The sequence below is a fragment of the Danio rerio genome, chromosome 19 (genome assembly GCF_052040795.2).
Source record: "Danio rerio strain M-AB ecotype USA chromosome 19, GRCz13ab, whole genome shotgun sequence".
Lineage (NCBI taxonomy): Eukaryota > Metazoa > Chordata > Actinopteri > Cypriniformes > Danionidae > Danio > Danio rerio.
The window spans coordinates 33660052-33687694 of NC_141039.2; the positions used below are offsets into that span (position 1 = coordinate 33660052).

Consider the following 27643-nt stretch of genomic DNA (forward strand, 5'->3'; position numbering starts at 1 on the left):
TCTGCATTTTTTGTATGCCATTGTTCTTGTTTTTCAATAAAATAAATAAATAAATAAATAAATAAAGAGTTAAGGTGAGTGTATTAAAAAAGTATTGGATGCTGCTCAGATTGCACTGCACCAGGTCTCTTGATTCGTTGGACATTTGCGTACCATGCCTTTTTAAAATATAAACAATCTCATTCTCTAAAAAATTCTAAGTGATTTAATTAACGCAAAATCATTATAAATAATCATAATAACCTAACCCATAATCATACTTAATTTTACCATCAACACTCATCTTGTTTGATCTATACATACAGCTTTTACACAGTAAACACAAGATTATCCTGTCAACCGCCAACACAAAGGGCACCTCAATGAACCAGACAGGTCTGTCAGGGTATTTTGGGAGGGTGTGGAATTCCATCATTCAGCTAGGGCGCTTTAATGGTCAGTGATGGGACCACTTCTCTTCTTCATCTACATTTTATACCTGTAAGAACCTGTCAGAACCATTGCTTTTCCTAAAAATGTATATGATTACAGCTTCTAACATCTGACCCTGCCTGTTATCTCTTTTGTTGGACTGTAACTTTGATCTGTTTGCAAATTAAGCCAACTAAACACTTCATCACAACTCCTTTATAGCTTTTATCCGACTCTCAAAATACAGCCGTAAGATTAGTCCTTAATGAGCTAAAAAAAAAAAAACACACATCACACCTCAGTTCAGCCATGAGCACTCCCTGCCAATAGCCACTCTCATCAAATTCATGTTTGCCTACAAAACAACCAATGGCTCTGCAGTCTGCTCCCCCATATACCACACAACTTCAGATTTATGCACCCTCCAGGACTTCCTTTGCCCAAAAGGCACACAAATACTTTCACTGATCTTTTACTGTTCACTGCTGGTGGAATAACTTGTCCAACTGGTTTTAAGCAAGTATGTCTTTATCCTTTTCCAAGAAACATCTAAAGAATATTTTTTCAGAACCACACACATCTGTGTCCTTATCATTTTCTTGTGTAAGACTAAAACTTATCACAGACTTTCATATTGTTCCCTGTTTGTTGTTGTGGTTGCTTTGTTCTTCTCACTCTTACTGCAAGTTATTTTGGATAAAAGTCCATTCTTAATGACTAAATGTATAATGAGCAAATACACACCCTAAAAAGCCAACATGCGTGTAAATGCAACTCGGTGGCCCATCAACATTAAACGATTGTGTGGTCTATGACTAAGCTGCCATTCAGAAACCCCTTGACCAAAGCCAGTTGACCAAAGCCATCTGTTGTAAAGAGAACAAACACATTACCCTTGAGTTCATATGTGTTTGGACGAGTCAGCTTTCTACAGTCAAGCAAGTTTACCTATGGACAAAGCCAGATATTGTCTTGTTCTCTAAATTGCAGATGATCTATAATGGATCGTTTGGCAGGTCTGATGACTGCTTGAATGGTTATAATGCAACTTTGCACTCTCAAGGGATTTCTTTATTCCAGTGTACTATATTTTTACCCGAAATTCATGAAAACAGGGTAAAGTCTAAAGACTCCACTCAGTATATCTTCATCTCCGAAATGCTATGGGTCATTCTGATGTGCAAAGTACAGAAATGTTATCTTATGTTTGATTTCTTTGTTAATCTTCATTGTGAAATATACTACAAAGGCTTGTGTGGCAACAGTCCAACAGGGAACGATCTGTTTTGATAGTAAAGAGTGTCAAATGTCCTTCAAAAAGATGATATTGATTAAGACTGCATGGCTGGGAATTATATAGGAAATTAATCGATTTTAGCATCTTTTTAATAATTTTGTTGAATCAAGTTTATTTTATTTCTTTATATTTATATATGAGCAATATCACACAAGCAGCAGTGCAATGTGGCTGTATATCAGCACTGGTGGGAACCGTGTGGCTTAGTGTCCCACTACTGACAATATACAGCCACATAGGATTGCTGCTCATGTGATATTGCGTTCACACAACAGTTCAACGGCATAATCTGGAATTTAAAAGAGAAAATCAAACACAGAGAGTCTCGCAATACTTTTGTATGAGGAACTACTTTCTTCCACCGTTCATTCACATCTGCAACTGACGTCAGAACAGCAGAAACTGTTGCTACTTTACCAAAGTCACTTTACAGCTATATTTGAATGATTCTCTAGTGTAATGTCTAAAGTGATGACAAAACAGGCAATTTTGCTCACATTTTAAGATTATAAGGCTGAACGGCATGAAATGCCATCAGATTTCCCAGTTTTTCTCTGTTGCAATCAGGAAATCACAATAATTAACCCTGAAAAAAGCTAAAGCAGCGCAATCACTACACTACTGTTGTGTTAGCGATGAGCAAATACACTAAACACATACAGGCATTTCTTCTTTCTTTCTGTTTACTGAACTAGTTTGCATAATGAAAACAGGAAATGCATCAGAGTCAAACAGATGGCAAACCAAATCTCGGGTTATACAAAGAGAGCCAACACAAAATTGATACATTCCTGATATGTGAGTCCAATTATACACTTAACACAATTACTATATAAATACAGCACCACGACATACAAAAGAGAGAGATTGACTTAGAAAGTCACTTACCAGTTTTATAATGATTTGATCAGCTGTAGTTTAAAATTACGCTGGGTTTTTCCAACACAATCTCACGGCAATTCGTAACTTTTTTATTTAGTGGCTAATTCGTATGAATTCGTACGATCTAATTCATACAATTTAGTACGATTTGCTTATCCCCCAATGACGGTTGGGGTTAGGGGTGGGGTCAGGTGCCACGCCTCCTTTTTAATTCAATTTCAATTCAGCTTTATTTGTATAGCGCTTTTACAATGTAGATTGTGTCAAAGCAGCTTCACATAAATGGTCATAGTAACTGGAACAGTGTGGTTCAGTAACTGGAACAGTGTGGTTCAGGTTTTAGTGTTTAAGTTCAGTTCAGTTCAGTTTAGCTCAGTTCAGTGTGATTTAATCATTACTGAAAGTTCAAACACTGAAGAGCAAGAAATCTCTTTTTAAAATCGTACTATTTCGTACGACTGAACTCATACGATTTAGCCCATAAACTGGCAAAACGTAAAATACTTACGTTTTCTCGTGAGATCAGGCTGGTTTTTTCTCTTCTGTAAGGGCTTATTATATGGTCTCTGTCGTCATCTTGTGGATGGCGCTGTATCTTTGAAATTATAAATATTTAAAGTAGGCACTATCCTTATAAATGAACTGCATAGTTGCAATCTAAACAACTACATTCTCACCTAAAAAGCCTCAAACGTACATTATGTTGTCCAACAGATGCAATATTTAACACTGTAGTAAGTTTATTGATCTGCTGTCACTCTATTTGGGCAGAGTAATACAGAAGGGTGAGGAGGCTGTAGGACTTCTGATATTGCAGAATATCACACTACTGTCAACCAATCAGATTCAAGAACCAGACAGAACTGTTGTATAAATAGGTTTAACTAATGCAAAAAGAAAAGAGAGATATGTCAACCTATCACTGTTTTAGTAGATTTACAAAGCAAACTATACATGCATTTCCTCAAATAAAAGCAGGGATATAGGCAGCAGCCGAGTTTAAGTAAGCGTTGACTTTGAATCTGGTTCTGATTCTAAATATATCAGAGCAGATTTGCTGTTGTCATGATATCAGTGCACAAGAATCAGTATGTACTGTGTCTATGTGAAGGCTGAATATTCTGTCTTTAAAAAGTTATTGAACTAAGGCACCATTAGATTAAAAGGATATTCAAAAGTCAAAATTAGAATATCATTATAGCAGCTATTAGATTTGCTAAATTAGGTATAAAATGAAAATGTTATTTTCATTATAAAATTAAATCATTCATTCATTAATTTTAGTCATTTTATGACTTTTATTTCAATTTAATGAAGAAACATTAATTGCTAATATCACAATGTTTTTAATATTAAGATTTATTTAGGTTATAATTATGATTTTTATTTAATTATGATTTACCAAAGCATATTTCTTTATGTGGCAGAAATGTGCTTTTACAAATCTAATAATAAAGTTTAAACATCCATAAAACTATAATAAACCATTACCAAATTATTATTATTATTTGTTTGATCATATTTGAATATGCTGCAATTATACAGTCATTATGTTGTGTTATGGTATACGTTGTATGCACCCTTCAATGTAAAATTTGAGGACAACATTTCCCATAAAGATTCAATTCATTCATTCATTTTCTTTTCAGCTTAGTCCCTTTATTAATCTGGGGTCGCCACAGCGGAATGAACCTCCAACTTATTCAGCACATGTTTTACACAGCGGATACTCTTTCAGCTGCAACTCATCACTGGGAAACACCCATACACTCTCATTCACACACATACACTACAACCAATTTAGCTTACCCAATTCACCTGTACCGCATGTCTTTGGACTGTGGGGGAAACCGGAGTACCCAGAGAAAACCCCCGCAAATACTAAAGACTCAATTATTACAGATATTTGTAAAATAATTAAACAATTTTAATTTCTTTTTCTCTACACAGCAATATCCTCAGAGTAGAGAGTATTTTGTCTAACACTACAAAGTTACAGCAGTCACAGAGACAATGAACATAAAAAATGAGTCAAAGAGCCCAAGTAAAGTAAATACTGCTCTCCACAATGGTGACATCCAACAAAACAAGTATTTTCAGAAAATCTCACAACGGTCTTTTGTAGACATCTGACAGAGATAAAGTCAAACAGGTTAGTAATAAGTGACGATGCTGGTGCTGTTTGTGGAGTTGTTTTATGATCCTGATGTGCTGAGATTTTGAGAGATTTGTTGTGTTTTGATTCAGTTGAGTTCATAAGGCCATGTCCACATACAGGTATTTTTGTAAATGAAAGAAAGTTTCTCCTCCATTTTTTAAATAAACACAGACCCTGGAACGTCTGGAAATCGTCACCTTGACAAGACTTTCAAAAACTTTGGATTGTGTGACTCGATACTGCCTTTTTATGTGGACGAACAATGTAGAAAAAGCTGTGGGTTTGTGAATAGCAGGGCCTTAATACTGAGACTGAAATCAACAAGTTTTAGTTTTGTGTTTGTCTTCAGTCATTTTATCATTACTGTTCAATCGGCACTTTAACCCTGCTCCAGTGTTACTTTTCTGTGGAGTGGGACCAAATGCTCTCTGAGAAGTTAGTTTTACTCTGAGGATTTTTCTGTGCATCAAATTGTGTATCAAAAAGGCTACTTTCAGGTAACAATATGTAAAAGTTATTCTTATAAATTATTTATTAATTTTTTTCAGCTTAATCCCTTTATAAATCTGGGTCACCACAGCGAAATTAACCGACAACTTATCCAGCATATGTTTTATACAGCGGATGTCCTACCAGCCACAACCCAGCACTGGGAAACACCTATACACTCTCGCATTCACACACATGCATACACTACGGCCAATGTAGTTTATTCAGTTCACCTACACCGTGTCCTATGAGTTCTCAATCCACCTATAAGTTCAGTTTAACTTTTTAAAAAGCTTTTAAAAACATCTTTTTGGCCAAGCTTTTAATTAACAGTATGCTTTGGAGAGCTGGTTTTACATTGGTGTTTCTGTTCTTGGATTTTTTTAACTTTGTTTTAATGTTGTCTTTTATTGTTTTCTTTTACCTTTTTTCAGTTTTCTTTTATTGTACAGCACTTTGTGACCATGAAAGGTGCTATATAAATAAACCTTTATGTACCTTTACTATATAGCACATGTCTTTGGACTGTGGGGGAAATGGAGAACCCAGAGGAAACCCACGAGAACCCACGTTATTTGGGATTACCTTTATTAGGGTTGGTAATGTTGGAAGTTGAAAGCCTCATGAGAAAGGCTTTTTTATTTCTTTTTCTTTTTTTATTTTTTATTTCTTAAAATCTTTTTTTTGATTGTTTGCTCAAATGTTATGAAGAAATGAAACATAGATAACATGTAAAAAAAAAAAAATACTTATACGAAGAAAATGACAATATGAACTTTGGAAACAATTGTTTGCCGGTGGGCTTAAATAGGTTCAATTGTTGTTTACATTAATAAAATTTACAACAAAAGAAAGAAGAGAGTGCCATTCATAAACTTTTGTACTTGGCCTCTATGATAACATCATACCCTGCTAAAAATGTTTTAAAAAAGGATGTTTGACCTTTAAAAACAAGTTAGGTTTAATTGTTTCTCAATTTTTTTTGTTACATTTAACAAATTGAAGACAGCAAATTGTCATTAGAGACACAATGGGACCATAAGTTTCCTTTAAAACCAAAGTGTTTATATATATATATATTTAAGAAGTGTTTTTATTATCAGTTTTTTATTTACACTTAAGGTTCCAATTCCAAATTGTTTTTAGGCCTATTTATTTATTTGTTTTCTTTTCAGCTTAGTCACTTTATTTATCTCGGGTTGCCACAGAGGAATGAATCACCAACTTATCCAGCGGATACCCTTCCAGCTGCAACCCATCACTGGGAAACACCCATACACTTACAGTACAGACAATTCAGCTTACCCAATTCACCTGTACCTGTGGCCTGTGGTGGAAACTGGAGCCCCCAGAGGAAACCCACGCCAACACAGGGAGAACATGCAAACTCCCCACAGAAATGCCAACTGACTCGGCCGAGGCTCGAACCAGCGACCTTCTTGCTTTGAGGCGAGAGCACTGCGCCACTGTGCTTTGCAGCAATGTATCAAATATTTTTAGTGTGTCAAAAAAAACTTCAAGAACATATTTTGAAAAGAACTACTTTTGGTAGTGTAATGAACATTTTAATAATAATAAAAAAACATTTTACACAAAAAGCCTCAAGTAAAATTAATATTAAATGTTCTTGATGGAATAACCAATGACGATAAAGAAGCTTATTTTTAAGAGTGTGTGCGTGGGCAATATTTGATTTAACTATGATTCGACATATTACAAACAACGACCAATAAATTCATCAGTAAAATATTTTGATTTCTTCATGTACCACTGAACTGCAAGAGCGCTCGTGTGGTGTTATCGCGATACTCTCCGATGAGATCACGTGATGACGTCGCACAGAATACTGGGAAACAAACAGTGGCATGAATAACGCTTGGCGTAAACATCCCTCACCGATGTGGACAAGAGCTCGCGGTGCGCATGTAAACAAACCCGTCCAGCAAAGACACCGACCGTCAATCCGACACTTTCACAGTCGTCGTCCTCCGGGCCAAGAGATGTGACACTCTGAGGCGGACGAGCAGCGGGACTTTGGACTGGAGCCTGGATGGGAGCACTGCAGTGAGCTCGGGAAAGTTGAGCGTGTGTGTGAGTGTGTGTGATTTATCCGCCGGTGACAGGAGCGATCTGAACACGCCTGAAGGGATTTCACTCGTCAGATGTTGGGAAGGAGAGCATGGCGTTGAGAAGTGAAGCACAGCCGACACGCTTGCATCTCAAGTCCTTGAAGTGGCACGACTCCACATCGGTTTTTCCCAGATAAACTAGACTGTAAATCTGTTTGGGACTATTCAGGGTTGCTACGTGTGAAATCGAGGGTCAGCGCTTTGGACTGGACGTCCCATTGATCAGTCGGGTGAAATCATATGAAGAAGGGGTGAATATGTGGAGCTCGGGGCCAGTGCAGGGTGTGCTGAAAGCCCTGAAGCACGCCGCGGGGAAGGGGCACATCCAGCTGAGCCGCTGGCTCCAGAGGACCCCGGACTCGCTTGACTGCGACAAGATCGACATCTTGATCTGTAACGTGTTTGACGAGAGAGCGAACGGAGGCAAAACAGATGCGGACCCCGCGGGCTTGACCGAGCCCGCCTCGTCCTTCACCCCCGAATTCAGACACCCGTGTTGCATTACCACCTGTTGCTTTAAAAGTGCCCTGCTGGCATGCGTCCTGACCGCCGTGTGCTTCTCGTCAGTGGCTCTAGTGCGCCAGTACCTGAAGGATGTGCTGCTGTGGGTGGAGAGTTTGGACAGTCTCGTGGGGGCCATGCTCTTCATTGTGGGCTTGATCACCGTCTCTTTCCCCTGCGGATGGGGGTATATTGTGCTCAACGTGGCCGCGGGATATTTATATGGGTTTGTGTTGGGCATGGGACTGGTGATGGTCGGAGTACTGATCGGGACTTTTATTGCACATGTGGTGTGCAAGCGGTTGCTGACGAACTGGGTTTTGAGTAAGATAGGGAGCAGTGAGCAGCTGAGTGCTGTTATCCGGGTGGTGGAGGGTGGAAGTGGACTCAAAGTTGTGGCCTTGGCGAGACTCACGCCGATCCCTTTCGGTCTGCAGAACGCGGTCTTCTCGGTAAGTGTGCCCTTCATAATGTCAACACTGTTATTATTCCGTCTTTTTCATTTGTTTTGTGTGTAATTTGATATATGATTGCAATTTCATATAACAATTTGAACTGGAATTAGTTTTTATAATTTTTTAATTTAAAAATATTCGAAAGTTTTGAGTGTTTTTGTTGTTGTTATCTGTCTATGTGAATTTTTGAAAACGTTATTTATTTGTTACATTTTAGCTATGTTTTTTTTTTTTTTACCTAAAGTAGTTTCAACAAGCTGATATAAAAGTTTTTTTTATTTGTTAACATTGCTTCAAAACCTTATTTTAAAACTAATAACAGTAGAGTGCATTTGTGCCCACTGGTTCTGGAAGTACTTATCACATTATTTCTTTTGTCCCATATTTTAATAATCACATATACATATACAGTTGAAGTCAGAATTATTAGCCCCCCTTTGATTTTTAGTTTTTCTGTTTGTGTGTGTATTGAAGTCAGAAGGATTAGCCCCCCTGAATTATTAGCCCTATTTATTTTTGTCATTTATTAAAGTATATGAACCAAACCAAAATATGATATCAAAATTAATATATTTTTTTAAATATAAAAACCTGAATAAAGCCTCCACGATATTGAAAAAAACAGACATCACGATTTTTTGATTTTCCTCTAATATACAATATGAATACAATTTCACCAGATTAATTTAATTTATTTGTATGGAATTAACTTTTTTAAAATTTTGTATATGGGATGATGCTGCATAAAATATAACAGAAATCACGAGCACATATAAATGCAAAAGATGAAAAGAAACAAATTAAATGAACATTTGTGTTTTTTTTGGGGGGGGGGGGGGGGGTCTAACCATTTTCAGGTAAATGAATTGAACCATCAAATGTAAAATAACACTGTATAATCGTCATCATCATGTAAATAAAAAAAAATACAATTATCCTTAGTTTAAGCTACACATTTGTTTGTAAGGCTAACACAGTCGCAGGACCTAAAACACATACAATTATAAACTTTTTCTTGATTATACTTAAACTTTGCAATGAATGACTCCACTAATGACGTGTTCTAAGCTGTGGTTCCTGGTCAACATTGCGATGCAACATTGATGCACACATTGCGATAGTGATGATCTATATTGTTGGGCTTTAACCTGAATAATGTATGAGTTTGATAAGATTTTCATAAGCATTCAAGCTGAAAACCCATTCCTGGTTTTAAATTCTCTCATCGATGAGAGAAACCTTAATTTGAGTGACCATAAAGTTAAAAAAGCTCAAGCTTTAGGATTTTACAAACCCACTCACTGCTGAAAAAAAATGCACACAACTTTGCCAACAGCAGTGCCTACAAAGACTCTGAACACAGTTAAGCCAAAATAAAAAAAAACAAATTCACAAACCGTTAAATGCCCCACTTTTTGTTATATTCATATCGCGCTCGGAATTCCAGTTGGTCAAATTTATATTGAGGGCAGACCTATTGTATAAATTCTCTATATACTATAGTTAAATTATAGTGAGTTTTGACTAGAGACAAACACGCATGATTTTATTTTTACCCCAGTAAAAGGCCACCCAGCACACGGACGTCTCTGTTTAATTGCATTGAGCTGGCTGTTAATCTTTAAGGGACATCCAGGTGGCTTTATCCAGATTTACCGGGCTTAAACAATTAAGACCTCCTGCTCAGAGCCAGATTTAAATCAAACGCAACTGCTCCTCACGAAAGATCAAGGGTAGAGACAGGTCTTTGTGTACGTTGAAATATTACCTTCAGACTCTTTGCATTGCCAACATAATACATTTTTAATTAGCTGACACACATGAGAAAGAAACTGTAACCTTTGACAAAGACAGAGGACAGTAATGAACAGCGATACATGCCTACCGTGGCGTCTGGCATCTCATTTAGCTTTACTCAGAATCAGATGAATTATTACTAACCCAGTTTTAACCTTTAACATGGTGGCATACATTATATACACTCACCGGCCACTTTATTAGGTACACCTGTCCAACTGCTCGTTAACGCAAACATCCAATCACATGGCACCAACTCAATTCAGGCATATAGACATAGTCAAGATGATCTACTGCAGGTCAAATCAAGCATCAGAATGGGAAAGAAAGGTGATTTAAGTGACTTTAACATGGCATGGTTGTTGGTGCCAGACGTGCTGGTTTAAGTATTACAGAAACTGCTGATCTACTGGGATTATCACGCACAATCTTCTCTAGGTTTACAGAGAATGGTTCGAAAAAAGTGAAAATATCCAGTGAGGGCAATTCTTTGGGCATAAATGCCTTATTGATGCTAGAAGTCAGAGGAGAATGGCCAGACTGGTTCTGATAGCTGATAGAGAGGTTACAGTAACTGAAAAAAACTCGTTACAACCGAAGTATGCAGAAGAGCATCTCTGAAAGCACAAAACGTCAAACCTTGAGGCATTTCCAGTAGGATGACGCGCCATGTCATGAAGCGCAAATCCTCTCAGACTGGTTTCTTATACATGACATTGAGTTCACTGTACTCAGTTGGCCTTCACAGTCACCAGAACTCAATCCAATAGAGCACCTTTGGGTTGTGGTGGAACGGGAGATTCACATCATGGATATGCAGCCGACAAATGTGCAGCAACTGCACGATTCTTTAAATGTCAATATGGGCCAGAATCTCTGAGAAATATTTCCAGTACCTTGTTGAATCTAAGCCACGCAGAATTAAGGCAGTTCTGAAAGGAAAAGGCGGTCCAACCCAGAACTAGTAAGGTGTACATAATAAAGAGGCCGGTGAGTGTATACAGCAAATTTAAGACGCCTACAGAAAAAAATAAACTGCACAATTTTCAGAATCAATTTTTAAATAAGGTTGTATTAGTTAATGTTAGGTAAGGTATTTATTAACTTGAACAATACAATACAATATGTATTACATTATCTGTTCATATTGGGTAACTTTAGTTAGTGAAAATAAAGTTGTTCATGTTAACTCATGGTGCATTAACTAATGTTACCAAGCGGGAATTTGGATGTTAAGCAAGAATTTTGGATGTTAATAATGCATTAATGCAAATGTTGAACTATGATTAATGAATGCTGTTTAGGTACTGTTAATACATTACCATTAATGAATGAAACCTTGTTGTAAAGTTTGACCAAGTTTTCTTGGCTTCTATGAGTGCGATTTTTTTTTTTTTTTGATTACATTTGAATTTCATGTAAATGATTTGGTTTGGTGATCTAAAATAGTCTCTTTCCCTCTGGACTGATTCAGAAGCCATACCTTATACAGTTTTTTGTCCATTTTAGTCACATGTTATTTCATTACATACGCTCATTTTAAGAGCTGTATAGATGTTTATTTTGTTAAGGCTAGTATAGTTTTTGATGTGAACTTGTTGATCTTTAGCCTTTTTTTTGTTGGTACATTTGACTATTATGCATGCCGTTTGCATAATCTATTCACTGGATGATTCATATGTAAATGAATTGTTCTTTTGATGTTTTTTGTGACTGTGATGACTATGATGGTTATGAGCAGATGTCTTTATACAAGCTGAATGCTTTGCAACACGTCATCCACTTGACAAACTGCGTTAATTTGGCTGACAGTGAGTCACTGTTACTGATATCTAGGGTTCAGGAGTGCTGGAAATGAACATTGAACACCTGATTACGAGTACTGATTAGCGGTTTGTGTCACTGACTAGATTAACAACCTTTTTTTTTTTGGTTTATTTACAAAGTAGGGGTTCCAGTTTATTGAACATAATTGAAAACTAGTTAAAGTGATTATTAAATAATTATAAATATCTATTTAATTATATATATTTTTGGTTACAACCACTCTCCTTTCATCAAAGTATTTAATTGCATGTACCTCATTGTTGGGGTTAAATACTGTAAATGAATAATACATTGAATTAAGGTATTTAGCATTTAAACATTAAACTTTAAAGTCTTTTAGACAAGGAAAACTATGTTTTAACAAAAATGTCCTCAACATTTGCTCATACCCAATTTGTTGTAAACTTTGAGATTCTTTTGTTGAACACAAAGGAAGATATTCTGCAGAATGGTGAAATAAAGCAGCCATCGTCATCCATAGGAGGAACAAAAACAACTATAGAGGTCAAGCTTTTTGTCAAACTAAAACCAATTTGTAACACATTTAGGATGAATAAATGATGACAGAATTATTATTTTGGGGTAGGGCTCGGCGATTTGGCCTAAAATAAAAATCTCGATTAATTGAACATTTTAACTGGATTACGATAAATGAACGATTATTTTATCAATTTATTTTATTTTTGTGCCCTCATAGCTCACTGATAAGTTTTGCACAGTAAATATGCTCACATATTTTTTTATAAAAATTACAATCGCGATTTGAAACGTTGCGATTAGCTAATTGCAAGAGGCTGCGATCTGAAATATATTTTGGAAGTGAGAATTATTAGCCCTTCTGAATAATTTTTTCTTTATTAAATATTTCCTAAATGATGTTTAACAGAGCAAGGAAATTTTCACAGTATGTCTGATATTATTTCTTCTAGAGAAAGTCTTATTTGTTTATTTCGGCTAAAATAAAAGCAGTTTTTAATTTGTTAAACCATGTTAAGGTCAAAATTATTAGCCCCTATAAGCTACAAAATTTTTTCGATAGTCTACAGAACAAACCGTCATTATACAATACCTTGCCTAATTACCCTAACCTGCCGAGTTAAGATAATTAACCTAGTTAAGCTTTTAAATGTCACTTTAAGCTGTATAGAAATGTCTTGAAAAATATCTAGTAAAATATTATTTACTGTCATCATGGCAAAGATAAAGTAAATCAGTTATTAGAAATGAGTTATTAAAACTATTATGTTTAGAAATGTGTTGAAAAAATCTTTTCTCTGTTAAACAGAAATTGGGTAAAAAAATAAATAGGGGGGCTAATAATTCTGACTTCAACTGTATATATTATATAATTTCCCCCACTCAGAGCAAATGCGTGACTGCCGTCTGTGTGTGATAGTCTTACTAGCCGATTAAGCAAGCTCATATTCGTTCAGCCCAATCAGAATTACGCAACCGAACTATGCGGAAAGCCCACAATGAATCAAACAGACAGGAAAGCATGGACAAATGGAATGATGGCGTCTGCATCATAGAATTGTTGCCACAGTATGAGGAAATGCAGTTATATGCAGACAGTTATATGAGGAGTGTCTTACTAAAAATCAACTGAAAGTATTGCCAGTGACACTCAGTCTAGTAGCAAGCAACAGCAAAGTATAATTTTATAGCTGTTTGTAGCTGTTACACCATATGAAAAAACATCACAAAGGCACCAGGAGATAACCAACGTCATAACTCACTTCTGTTTGCTCTAGAGAAAAATTTGTGTTTCAATTCTGAATATTTCTATACAAATTTGAACAAAAGTTGGAGTTAGTAAAATCTTTTCAGTTCCTTTATTTGATTAACACTTACTGCATTTTAGCAGTAAGAAGTTATGATACAGAATATTGAGCTGAAGCTTGACTAAAAAAATAAATCAAATCAAAATCACAATATCTGTAAAAAAAATTGAATGCAACTGCGCGAAGGATGTGCCGGATCATACCCTTGCATGCGATGCAGCAGTATAAATCAGCCTCAACAGAGCGGGGTCACGTGACTCCACACTCTGTAGGGAAAGTAATTGAAAAAACGGACCTGGAAAAATTAGATCGATTATAGGTTCTGAATGTTGATTTCAATTACAGTTGAAGTCAGAATTATTAATCCCCTGAATTGTCAGCCCCCCCCCCTGTTTATTTTTTTCTCCAATTTCTGTTTAACGGAGAGAAGATTTTCTCAAAACATTTCTTAACTTAATATTTTTAATAACTCATCTCTAATTACTAATTTAATTTTATCTTTGTCATGATAACAGTTAATAATATTTTACTAGATAATTTCTACTATCAAGACATTTCTATACAGCTTAAAGTGACATTTAAAGGCTTAACTAAATTAATTAGGTTAACTAGGCAGGTTAGGGTAATTAGGCAAGTTATTGTACAACGATGGTTTCTTCTGTAGACTATCGGAAAACAAAAACATCACTTTAAGGGGCTAATAGTTTTGACCTTAAAATGTTTTTTTAAGAATTAAAAACTGCTTTCATTTTAGCCGAAATAAAAGAAACAAGGCTTTCTCGAGAGGAAAAAATATGATCAGACATACTGTCAAAGTTTCCTTGCTCTGTTAAACATCGTTTGGGAAATATTTAAAAAAGAATTTTGTATATTAAAATGTATTAATAAAATGATTCATGTGCATAGCTTGGCACACATGCAAAAAAAGCCAAAGTGGAAAGTGTTAAAACTAGAACACTCCTGTTATCATCTGCAAGCAATAAACATTCTGTAAAAAAATGTTTCTTTTGTTGCACAGTTACGAAGTCCAAATCATTGTATGCAAACGGTTTGTGTAAATCAATGGGCAGGATGGGAGTGTTCTAGTATTGTCATGAAACTCACTTACTGTGTATAATTAATGCATGTCTGAATAACTGTTTTGTTTTCGTGCAGTTATGAGGACCGGTTATAGGTGACCAATTATGTACAGGTCTGCTTTATGGATGTATAAAACTACAATAAACTATGTAACACTTTTGTAGATTAGGGTTATCATTAACTATAACAATTGCCATAATGGGATTTTCTGTTAGTCAAAATAAACATTAACTGAAATACTATGAAAAAAGTAAACTGATTATGTTTAAACTATAATAATATTATGCACTAAAAGCCTTTATCAGCACATGTCCTATAATGATCAGGTGTTGCGGTTATTTAAGTTATTTTATTTGAACACATGAGCTTTTGTACTGTGAAAGCTATGTGTTTTCAACTACCCCTGAAAGCGGTCAAATTTAGGCAAGTATGAAACTTTTTACATCTTGTTTTACTCCAGGGTCCTTCTGTGTCAACACGACCAGGTCCTCATCTCCAATATTTATATATTAGTTCTATTTCTTTTTTTAACTTTACCATTAGTATATAGTGCAAGATTGCTAATGCTAAAGTCAACAGATATGATTAATAATAAGACATTCCAATCTCTGTGTGAAAACTAAAATGGTGCTGCCATCTTTTCAAAGTCATTTTGACCTCTTGTGGCTCCATATTTTGCTTCAAATGCTAGGTGAAATCCATATGTAACCCATACTTGAGTAAAATGTGGACAAACTCAAATGATGAGTTAAATTTGTAAAATAATTTAAACAAACTTTTGATTTTGTAAAAATTTGATCCACATTTAATTTGATGGTTTTTAGAATTTAATAGTAAGAGAATTTAATAGTAAAACACATCACTGGCCTTTAAAGGTGCTGTACAGTGCAATGCATTGATGCAATATGTGACTTTTTTCAATGATATCTGAAAAGAATGTATTTGGCTTAGGTAAGGGGAATTTATTTTTTATTTTTTTAAACAGTTTTACAGCTCCATTTCCAACCATAAGAATTGGCCTTGATGTAGGTGGGTTTTTTGACCATATTTGGAAGGGTTGTGAATATTAATGAGCTCTGCTCTGATGCTCCAGTAGCTCATGTCAGTGCCTGAGTCACACACACATTGTGATATAGACCATTTTGAGGGATGCAAACAATAATAACGGTCCTAACGTATTTTCAGTTTTACATTTTTTCATTTTTATAGCTCCCAAGAATCCCAAAAGGTCTACATATTGATAAATAACTTTACGACAGCTGTTTCAACATTGAGATATGATCTAATTGCCTCATGTTACAGCTATTTAAATAGTTTGACAACTAGCAGGAAAGGTTCATGGCCCAATGACATCACTACATTGAAATGGTCTATACTCTTAAATAGACACACATGCAAAATAATCAAACTTCAGTTGTTGACCAGCTTCAAGCCTGTCTTGTTTTCAAAATAAAAGTTCTACATAAATAGTGAGAATGATGCATGCTTACATAAACTTAAAAATAAAGAAATATCATTGTAATTCACTATAACATTGTGGCTAATCAAACTTTGCCTGTGGCGTGCATATTAATGACCCTGTGTGGATTTTATATTTATAGAATCGACATGAGAATGAGTAAAACAGGTGTTTGAGGCTCACAGTATGTCATTACCATTTTCTGAACTCTTATTATTAAGCTTTGCCTAGCTATATTCAGATATTCATTCTATGGAACCTTAAATATTTTACTTTTAATCGCTGTATGTTTGTCTTTCTTTAGGCAAAAATAAATGGTTATTTTTCCTATTTAAAAGATTGAGCTGAGGAAGTTTTTCATGTTATTTTGAATTTGGCACAGAATGATTCACCTTTATTTGACATCGTTCATTTGTGATCTGATTTCCAAAAACACATCTTTGCAGTAGATGCGAAAACAAGCTGTGTGCTGAATTTATCCAGTCAACCGTGCTGACACTGCAAATATGCAAATGTTAACCCAGATTTGGTAAAATACCACGTAAATTGTCAGTGTATGAACACCCACAATAAATTGTTAAGCCTGAGCAAATTATATGCAGTGTGCATAATGAAACCATAGATTGAAGTGTAAAACTTGCACATTTACTACAAAAGTCACCTACATTACACTAGTACAATGTCATTGCCATTGGATCAACTACTAATGTTTGTTATTTCTGAAGAATGCTGTAGTCATTGAGCACCAGGGATGTTTAGCTCTTCATTTATGTCTTCGTTTATACCTGGAATTGAACCTGATACTCCCGCTCCAATAACAAGCATCTAACTCTTGGCCAAAATTGAGGATGATATTGATATGAAGGCGCTGTGGTCTTGTGAGGCACAACAATCTCCATGTATAGTAAAATAACAGTACAGCTTAATTGACTTAACTTGTACCTCAGACTCCCTATAAGTGCTAATGAATCTAATTACGTTAAGCCTAATTGCTTTTATTTGGCCTCTCTTTTTATAACCTAACACAGGGATCACAGCTCAAGGGTATGATGTATGTCTGGACTAAACGGGTCACAGTGGAATTGTGTTTCGCATATCCTTAGAAAGCACGTCCTATAGAAGGGGCTGTATTTCAACGTGTCCTGTGTTTTCTGCTGAAGCAGAATGTGATGCTTTATGTAGGTAACCCAACACAATGCATACGTCTGCATAGTGCATACTTAAAATATTGCTTCACAGCCATTTGCAATGAAGCTGCTTCTTAAAACAAGAATGCATCATTTTACTTGGTTCATGAATATTAATAGGTTGATGCAACCCAAGTCTAGCAACATCTGCATCTTTTGTTAAAGAGCAAAAATGGGTCACATTTCATAGTTTAGCAACTAGAGAAATAAGTTTGAGCTTCATTTTACAACTTACAAATGCAGTTGTTAGACAGACCTTTAGTTTGCTTATGCAGGGTGTGTTTGTCTAAGACACAAGGTACAGAACAGAGGAGTTGATTAAATATTTATTTTTTCAAAGCATTAAAGCAATGTAGTACAACCAGTAGAACGTCTACATGTGTCGCAGTGAAAAATCTGTGCATTGCATTGTGTTTACATAAAAGAAACTGAATTTGAGAGTGTGTTCAGACTTGGAGGGGTTTGGTTTGAATAAAGCGATTTGTTCTGTTAGTGCAGTTTGTTTTAATACTGCCATCCAAACATTGATGTGCACCAAACAAACAGAGACCACTGAAAAGCCTTGGGTCGCAAACCAAATGAATTCTGATGTGGTTTGACTGAAATATTAATGCGACACGGACTAAAGACTTCTAAATGGACTTAAAAACAGCACTTGATGTCATAAAAGTCAGTGGTTTTGTATATTTAGCCTGAGTCATAAAAATGAGTATCAATGTTAAAGCAACACTCCACTTTTGTAAAATAGGCTCGTTTGACTTTCCTATGAGTTAAACAGTTGTGTTTTAACATTTCGTTTTTAATCCAATCAATCTCCAGGTCTCGCATCAGCACTTTTTAGCCTAACATACATCATTAAATCAGATTAGACTAGGGTTGTCCAAACTCTGTCCTGGAGACAGAGTTTAGCTCCAACTTCCTCTAACACACCTTGGAAGTCTAGTATACCTAGAAAGAGCTTGATTAGCTAGTTTAGGTGTGTTTAATTGGGGTTGGAACTAAAATATGCAGGACACCGGCTCCGAGTTGGACCAAGTTTGGACACCACTGGATCAGACCATTTGCATCTCACTCAAAAAATTGAAAAAAATATTTTCATAATTTTTCAACTTAAAGCTTGAATATTCTGTAATTTTCTAGCTGATATTCATTCAATTTCCTTTGGCTTTGTCCCTTTATTCATCAGGGGTCGCCACTGTGGAATGAACCGCCAACTATTCCAGCATATGTTTTACACAGTGAATGCCCTTCCAGCCGCAACCCAGTACTAAACCATCCACATGCACACAGTCACACACATCGGCCAATTTAGTTAATTCAATTCACCTATATTGCCTGTATTTGGACTGTGGGGGAAAACGGAGCACCAGAAGGAAACTCACGCCAATATGTGGAGAACATGCAAACTCCACACGGAAATGCCAACTGGCCCTGACTGGACTCCAACCAGTGACCTTTTTGCTATGAGGCAACAGTGCTAACCACTGAGCCACCGTGTCACCCTCTAGCTGAAATGATTCAAATAATATGTTAATCAAAGGACTTGATACCATGGTACTGTGGCTGCAGCAGGTTCAAGGATATTTCACAGCTCTGTTACCTAGCTAGGGCCTATTTTTACATGCTGCATAATATCAATGCGCCTGCTGCAGTCATGATATGGCAGAAAAGTTCCTTGGTTCAGTGTTGTGTATAGGGATGGGACGATAACCATTTTTAAGGTATACCACGGTTTGAAAAAGTCAAGGTATTAAAACCACCAATTCTTTCTGTTTTGTAAGTTTTTTTTTTTTTACTTTTTGTTTTAAGTTTTTTAAGATCAACAGTATCTTCAGCAAAAAAGACATCAAAAATGCTGTTTTAATTTGTAATGATTGTTTTTAGACCTAATTAGGACAGCAGAAGTCAACGATTCATTTGAATTATTTGTCCTGACACTTTTTCTGTTAAAAATATTTTAAATGTTTCTCAAAATATTATGTTCAAAGGGGAAAAAAAGTTTTAGTTTTAAACACAGCCATTTAAAAAGAATATATTTTAAAGCAGTAATCACAATACCGTGAAACTGTGACTTTTTTTTTTTTTTATCCAAGGTTATCATACCATCTGAATCTTATACCGGCCTATGCCTAGTTGTGTACTTAACTTTTTCGTCTTAGTCTTGTGATGGAGTTGTGTGGATTTTGACTCATACTCGTACTGTATATATTAGGAATTGGACTCCACTAAAGTCTGCTCCAAGTCCTTTTCAAAATAGTTTGTTCTTATTGCTGTATCCAATGATTGTTGATTTTCTTGTGTGTAACTTGAGCGCATGGCAGCAATTTCTCTGAAAGCATTTTAAGAAAAAAAAGAACCGAAATGTTGCAGAATTTCCCATCTGTCCAGGTGGGAAAGGGCTTTAGTGCAAACGGGAATATGTTAAAATAAATGCAATATCATTTTATAATTATTCTTAAAAAAACAATACGTAGTTTTTGAACTAATTTTGAAGTTTTATAAAATTATGCCAATTTATCAGGTTTAAATTAGTTTTTTACTCTTTCAAATGACACTTTAATTAGCATTAGTTTAAATGCATATTATATTCTCTTTTAAAAATACTAAAAAAAATAAACAAATGGACTCAAACTTAACTTGGGGTGCTTCACACCTAGACTTTTGTTTGGGAACTAGTCTCGTTTCAACAGTTAGCACAGTTCATTTGGCATATGTAAATCCAGCAATTCGAATCCACGCCAAATCAATCGATCCAAGATCGCCTAAATGAGGTAGGTGGTCTTGGCTCAAATAAAACAAACTCTGGAGCGGACTGATTGGAGTGACGAAAGCAAAACAATCTAACGACCCAGGCTATATCACATTGTATTATGGGCTTGCATGGTTATATAAAGAGAGCATGATGAGTAGAGCGAGATGTCATTCTACCAGTTAATGTACTTTTCATGTCAAATACGAAAGTGAAAGCATGCTGAACTATTAACGAGAGCTGTTTATCCATTAAGAAAATTGACCGAATTGCTGTCTTGGTTTGTTATTTCTCTCTATAATGTAAAGCCTGTAATGCATCATTCTAGCCAAGGCTATGTATGAGAAAGTCTTGCATCTGATTTATATTTGGTGACTATGTCTGAGGTTGTCACCATTTATAATTAAAGCACAGTTTTAATCCCTGTTTCGAAACAAAACAATCGATTTACAGGTGTGAAAGCACCCTCAAACTCAGTCTTTTCTGGTCTTGACTTGAACTCTATCTGAGCATCTTAACATTTTCTATTGGTCTTAACACATAATTTAACTACAAAAGTTTTCTTTTAAGCAAATTAGAACTAATTGTATAATTTTTCTTTTTACTGGTTTGGACCAAATTAACCTACAATTGTAAAACATCCTAAAAGAAATGTAAAATTTGAATTGAATTTAATATCAAATAAACAATTGCTAGTATATGATTTTTCTGCAGTAGAGTCTGTTGTGAAAGTCCTGCTAACATGTGAAGGACAGTGCTGGGGCTGAATAAGTCTGATGACACATCCTTGCAGGCGGTGAAACAGGCTGAGATGAATCTTGACCAACTCTATGACCAAATATAGTTGTCATTCTCTTTTACAGATCACAGACGTGTCCTTGCCAAATTATTTAGTGGCTTCCTCCGTGGGACTTCTCCCAACACAACTCCTTAACTCCTATCTGGGCACCACTCTGCGTACAATGGAGGATGTGATCGCAGAACAGAGCATCAGCGGATACTTCGTGTTTAGTCTACAGGTGAGCCTCACTGAGAATATGTTTGACCAACTCTATCTCATGCAATTTTGTACAATTTGCTTAAAATTTTTACCCCTCATGTAAAAATGTATTCTTTTTCAAATATTACCTTGGTGATGTTTAATGCAGAGGTTTTTTTTTCACATTTTACACACATTTTACACACATTTTACACACGATAGTATTTAAAGGGCACCTATGATGAAAATCATCTTTTGTTTGGACAGAACTGCGTGTATGTATTGTGTCTCCACAGTCATATTGGGGTGAAATGAACACAATAAATCTCCTTTTTTTTATTTACTAAATTTTAAAATATGATGCAAATCTCTGTCATCGTGAGGCCCACCGCAAAGTGACATAGGAGTGCGGTTTCCCCACCCACCGAATTGATTGACAGCCATGTAGTAACATGTCTCTGTAGTAAAGACAGTAAAATCGCTGTAATTCATCACCATAGCTGCGTGTCAGTAGAAATATAAAAGAATACGCTTCAATCACAGTTTTTGGACTTTAAATCAGGTTTATTTTGTACGTTAACAATGCATATCCATACAGCAGTGGATATTAACGTGTATCTTTTCACATTTGCCGTGTAAAAAGTGCAAAGTTAAACGTTCATGATGTGTGTGTGTGTGTGTGTGTGTGTGTGTGTGTGTGTGTGTGTGACTTATCCTTGCAAAAAGGCTTGAATTATCTCCACAACAAATACATCAAATAATCATTGGAAAAGTTCTTACTGTAGTATTTCTCACAAACGTTACGTGAGATCTGCTTCCTTCATGTCTGTCACTGTGCTGTTGATTTGACGCTGCAGGAGATGGCAGGCACGTGGAATGGTGGGCGGGGAGCACCAGCTCACTTGCATTAAAGGCACAGGCAACAAAAACAGCTACAATGTGTTCTGTTAAAAAATCCCAATATCCAGAAAGCTATAATAAATGATCTGATAGGTGTTTGGAGCTGAAACTTTACAGACACATTCTGGAGATACAAAAGACTTTAATCTTGAAAAAGGGGGAGAATAGGTGCCCTTTAATAAATAGTTTTTAATAACTTTGTTTTGTGTTTGCCATGATACTTTACGAGTTATTTTGTAAGATACTAGTATTTACATAGTATTAACTAGGTTAATTAAGTGAATCTTTAGACAACAGTAGTTTGATCCTTACAATAATACAAATAAATAAATAAAATCTGCTTTCCTTCTAGAAAAAAAAAATCAATAATATAAAATTCTGTAAAAGTTTGCTTGCTTTGTTAAACACATACATTGTAAAAGATATGGACATAGTATCCATGACGTCACCTATGGGTTTTTCAAGAACCCAGAAAAAGCTACCAGTAGGCGCGGCCAACCGTCATCATTTTGATTGCGTGTCATCGCACCAACCGAGGGATACCAAATAAGGGCAAAGAGGCGGAGCATAAGCGGAGCTAGAGGCATGCTGGCATTCTGCTTAGACAGGCTTTCCTATGGGAGAAACGTTGAACTCTTCATTACCTGCAACTCGTTTGTGTTCTGACCACATGTACTTGGTTGTATAATATATCAATAACGTGTTTAGTCTTTTAAAAACACTGTTGTAATACATTGAACCACTAAGCATTGTTCTTTTGATGTTTCTCAGCAGGAGGAAAATGTGATTACTTTCACATACTTCAAATATAGTCTGTGTTAGTAAATGCAAGGATGTTGATGAAATCCAGCATAACACTGTATGACAACACTTCAGATGACTGTTCTAGAGCCTACAGCTAATCAATATGTCAGATTCTGGAGTGCATTACAGGTCTGAAGATCATTATAAATGATAAATAATCTTAAATAAGACCAATCCATTTATAGAGATGGATTAAGTATATAATTTCACTCACCTGGGAAATGGAGGCCACATGAATGGTTTGTGAGCACAGTTAAGTGCACACAGCAGGCCATATTATCTGATAATTGTAAGAAATTATTCTAAAAGACAACTGACTGTAAAGCCACATAAAACAAAACAAAAACACGATGAATATGCAGAGATCAGCGGCTAGTAGGGATGTAACGGTATCAGAATTTCACGGTACGATAATACCTCGGTATGAATGTCACGGTACGGTATTTATTGAATCATTTACAGGAAAAAAAAAAACTTTTGAAAATACTCCAAAAAAGTGTCAATGACATACAAATTAGCCATCTATCTGTTAGCTTTGAAACAGGAACTTCAATTTTAATAACAAAAAAAATATTAAACCATGTAAAAAAATAAAGTTTCAATTTAGTATTGTTAAAAACTCATCACATTTAACATTTAATCACTCACTCACTTAGATAGAGATGGGTTTAAAGGAAAATTATCATATAACTATAATCTGGTAAAAGCTGGTATCTCTGGGTATTTACAATGTCCCCTGCAACAGAAAAAACCCCTCTCATTTGGGACTGAGGATTCTGGGACAAGAGAGATATGACTTGGCCCATGTTGACAGCAGTGGGGTAACATTGTGCATTGTCTTTCCCCCACTTGAGAGGACAAACCATGAGTGAGATAGAGATCTCTTTGCGGTACAAGTCAATGTCTGCATCAATCTGAACAGTGTGCTGTGTTTCTGCAGTCCCCATGACTGTTATTAGTCGTATTCCCCAACTTGCAGGCACGTGCACACATAGGGCTCAACCTGTGCAGTGCACATGCCCTTTTTAGTCTTGGATAGAAAGTGCCCTTCCAAAACGATCAAAAGTGCCCCCGCGACGCGACACAACCTCCGTCCAGTCCAGCCCTTCAGTAGGCGCGCGATAACACCTCTCTTGAGTATGCGCGCTCAACCCCCCCTCGGCGCTTTACAATACGCGCGCCACAACACAGCTGATCAGAACGCGCGCGACAGCACCGCTATTCAGTACGCGCGCGGCGACAACACCCGCTTTAGGTTCGATCATTTCCATCTTTTTTTCATCTCCGCTACTAGCAGCACACTCCATTTCCGCATTACTGGATCTGTAGCGACAACAGACCGCAAAGGATTATGGCCACGCCGGGGCTGATGGGAAATGAAGTTTCAGCTACCTCCCGTTCGCTTCATTCGCCTGAGCAAATTTTCTCAGAAGACCTATAGTTTTACCGAGTCATGCGACTTCGGTAATATCGAAAAAATTTAATATTGCGGTATGACGGTATTTACAATACCGTTACATCCCTAGCGGCTAGTCTGCCTGAGTCAGCTTTTGTGAAGTGACGGCGACCAGCGAGAACTAGCTGTCACTCAAGTGGCCACGCCCTTAATTATGCAAATCTAATATAAAGGAAACAGATTAGTTATAAAAAAAATCACCCCCCTCACAATTGTCATGAAGGGTAATATTATCTTTATGAACCAAAATCTCTTTGTAGCAGGCTGTAAATTCCTTTTTTTCTGTTGTAAAGTGGGCCATTTAAACTGTGAGCTCAATTGACGTTTGCTCCATATGGAGCCAGCACTAGCAGAATTTCGATGAATTGCAGTTTCAGTTACTTTCGTATTGGCTTCCTGAGGGAGAGCAGGAGGTTGCCTTTTGGTTAAACTTTATTTGATAAATATTCAGAAAGAATTAAATTTAGTATAAATGAGTAGGGCTTATATATTTGCCTTCATTTGTGCTTGTGTGTGCACACACACATGCTAAATCTCTTAAAGATTGTAGCCCATGAGAAAATGAAATATTTATGTCTACTCTAGATGGTAGGGATCGTTTTTGTGGAGCCTGTCGTAAACCATAATTATAGATGGTCACTGGCACAAAAAAGCCTTGGCCAAAAACGTCTCCTTGTTTTGCATGCGTGCTCGTGTGTAGTGAATTTATATGCCAGCAATAACATTCTTGACTAAAACAATCTGTTCTTACAAATTAGCCCATGAAATATTGCTTAAATTTATAACCACAAGCCTTATCGTCTGGATTCTTGTCTCTGCTCCATCAGCAGATCCGTCTGGTAATTGTCTGTCTGTTCTTCTCATCAGATCTTCATCAGCATCGGCCTGATGTTTTACGTTGTACATCGAGCACAAGTAGAACTGAACGCTGCCATTGCCGCCTGCCAGATGGAGATGAAAACGTCATACATGAACGGCAGTGCGGCGAACCACGGCGGATCCACATACTGCAGCAAACGGACTGCGGCTACAGGAGGAGGAATCAACGTGGTCTGATCGACGCTTTTCTTGTTGATGAACAGATTTCAGCGCTTCCTCCAGTTGCTCTGGATTGACTGGAGAAGATCAGCATCAGGGAGTTTTTTTTTTTGTTGTTTTGGAAATGTTCTGGTCTTTTTGAGGGCCGGCAATGAACTGTTAGAGCCGAAGAGATGAGGAAGTGGAAACGTTGCCCAAATATCCTGGGCAACAGTATTATCGGAGAAGTTGACGTTGAGATTTTTTTGCAGTACATTTAATGTATTTTTTTCTTTTTAAAGATCTTTTTTATGATACTAATATAAATTAAATAACTTTATAGAAGGTCTAAAGCATGAAATGGATAATTTAAATAATTCCAGAGAATGTTCTAGAGATGTAGTTAGATATTACAGAGGGCCCAACTAATATATCAGGTTAGTATGCTTCAGATGTTTGCTTTTTTGTTTGTTTTATATCTCTATATCTCTATCTTTACACTTATTTGGATAAAATGAAGAATTAGTTTTAATTTCCTTTGATACTTTTTTTTTTTAAGTATTGCTTAATAGGTTGTGTGTGTGTGTGTGTGCGTGTGTGCGTGTGCACGTGCGTGCGTGCGTGTATAGTAAAAAATATATATATATTATCAGTTAGCACCACCTGGATAATATTGTGGCTTTTGCCAAAACTGGGAACACTTTTGCTACTCGGCAGTTTTGTAACAGATGGGAAGGGAGGAAATTTTCTTAGCTGGATATTTAAGGATGTCCTGCCAAGAGGCTTTAGTACAGCGTGATTAGCTCAGCGGTGTAAATCGTACGTGTTCGATTTCTCATTCTCATATTGAGAGGACTGAAATTCTCTGCCTTCTTTCTCGTATGATTTAACCAAATGCTTTATTATAGGGCTGTTAGCATTTTCACTTTTGTTGTTGTTGTTAATTTATTCATTGTTAGAATCTCAATTCAGAACATTTGCACAAATGAGTTTAAGCTGAATATGTATGATCGGATTTCGAAATGTTGAAAAGTGGAGAGAGGGTAACATACGGCTGTCGAAAAAAAAAAGGAGATCACTTGAACATGGAAAACCCAAGTTTCTCTGGATTTATTGTGTGTTGGTGATATTTGTTTTATTCTACAAACATCTGCTAACATTTGATCCTAATCTCAAGTAAAGGTCTTGTCATTTTTAAATGAGTTTTTATTCATTTTTATGAAGAGTTCAGATGCAAAAACCTTTAACTGCCATCTGGAATTTTCTTCTACAGTAAGCATTTCTCTCAGCCTTTTATGTTTTTGTTTAGTTATTTCATGTTAGAAGTGATGAAACTGGCCAATTCTTGCCATAAAAGTAAAACTAACCTAAGAAAAATGCTAATTTTAAAAGAATGATTCAGGTGTTAGAGGTTTTTGCATCTTTATCTTTTATGATTGAAAAGTTATTTCAGCAAATGTTAATTCTCTAACTTTTTATTTTTTTGGTATGTTGTCTAAAATTTTCAAGAAATTTTCAAATATGCCTTGTACTGTAGATGATGGCAATATATAATATTTGAATAGTTAGTTATTGTTATTAAATGTGAAATTTAAAAGTTGAACAACAGTGGTTTGACATAATAATAATAATAATAATTTCTTAATGGAGCTACACTGTTACAAATTCTGAAACTTACTTCAAATTCCCTAACATTGCATAATAATATTAATAATAATATTAATAATAATATAATTTTATAATAGAACTACACTGTAAAACAATCCTTACATTTACTTCAAATGTCTTAAAATTGCTTAATAATTATAATAATAATAATTTCTTAATGGAGCTGCACTGTAAAACCCAACAGTCAACTTTATGAAATAAAATGAGTGTAGTAAACTCAAAATTGACTGATAGTTCATTCTACTCATTTGAACAGACTTTTGAACTCAGTGTTGAAGGTAATGAGTTAGTTAAAGATTTCATTACTTCAGCTTAAATGGAGCATTTGGTTTCCTCAAATGGTTTGAGTTGCCTTAACTTATTGGGTTTTACAGTACTCAATTAGTTTGAGTTCTCTTCATTTATTGGGTTTTACTGTGCTCAAATAGCTTGATTTACTTAAATGGTTTAAGTTTACAGTACTCATTAAGATTCGTTTTTGAACTTAAATGGTTTGTTGCCATCAGTGTCCTCAAAGGGTTTGAGTTATCTTAACTTTTCAGTTTTTACAGTGTAAATATTAATAGTAATCATTTCCTAATGGAGCTACACTGTAAAAATATGCATCTTTTTTG

At 35.9% G+C, this 27643-nt stretch overlaps 2 protein-coding genes across 3 annotated transcripts in view; both read left to right on the forward strand.

Annotated features, from left to right (window-relative positions):
- The window catches only part of pip4p2 (phosphatidylinositol-4,5-bisphosphate 4-phosphatase 2), a 236446-nt gene that overhangs the window by 115886 nt on the left and 92917 nt on the right, over window positions 1-27643 (forward strand). The window lies entirely within an intron of this gene.
- On the forward strand, window positions 7097-26560 carry tmem64 (transmembrane protein 64). Of its 2 annotated transcripts, none has more exons than XM_087294725.1 (3): window positions 7097-8319; window positions 21069-21224; window positions 25212-26560. In XM_087294725.1, the coding sequence occupies exons 1-3, from the start codon at window positions 7624-7626 to the stop codon at window positions 25398-25400; spliced, it is 1041 nt and encodes a 346-aa protein (XP_087150851.1). In that variant the 5' UTR covers window positions 7097-7623; the 3' UTR covers window positions 25401-26560. The 2 variants fall into 2 exon arrangements, with proteins under 2 accessions (XP_087150851.1, NP_001121723.1); NM_001128251.2 differs by having other exon boundaries at window positions 7624-8325; window positions 25212-25400.

Bases quoted from the DNA above. Each gene is read 5' to 3' on its own strand.
- tmem64 (NM_001128251.2), top strand. From the start codon at position 7,624: ATGTGGAGCTCGGGGCCAGTGCAGGGTGTGCTGAAAGCCCTGAAGCAC. The intron at 8,326-21,068 runs GTGCCCTTCATA...TCTCTTTTACAG, and splicing joins ACGCGGTCTTCTCGGTAAGT to ATCACAGACGTGTCCTTGCC. The intron at 21,225-25,211 runs GTGAGCCTCACT...TCTTCTCATCAG, and splicing joins ACTTCGTGTTTAGTCTACAG to ATCTTCATCAGCATCGGCCT.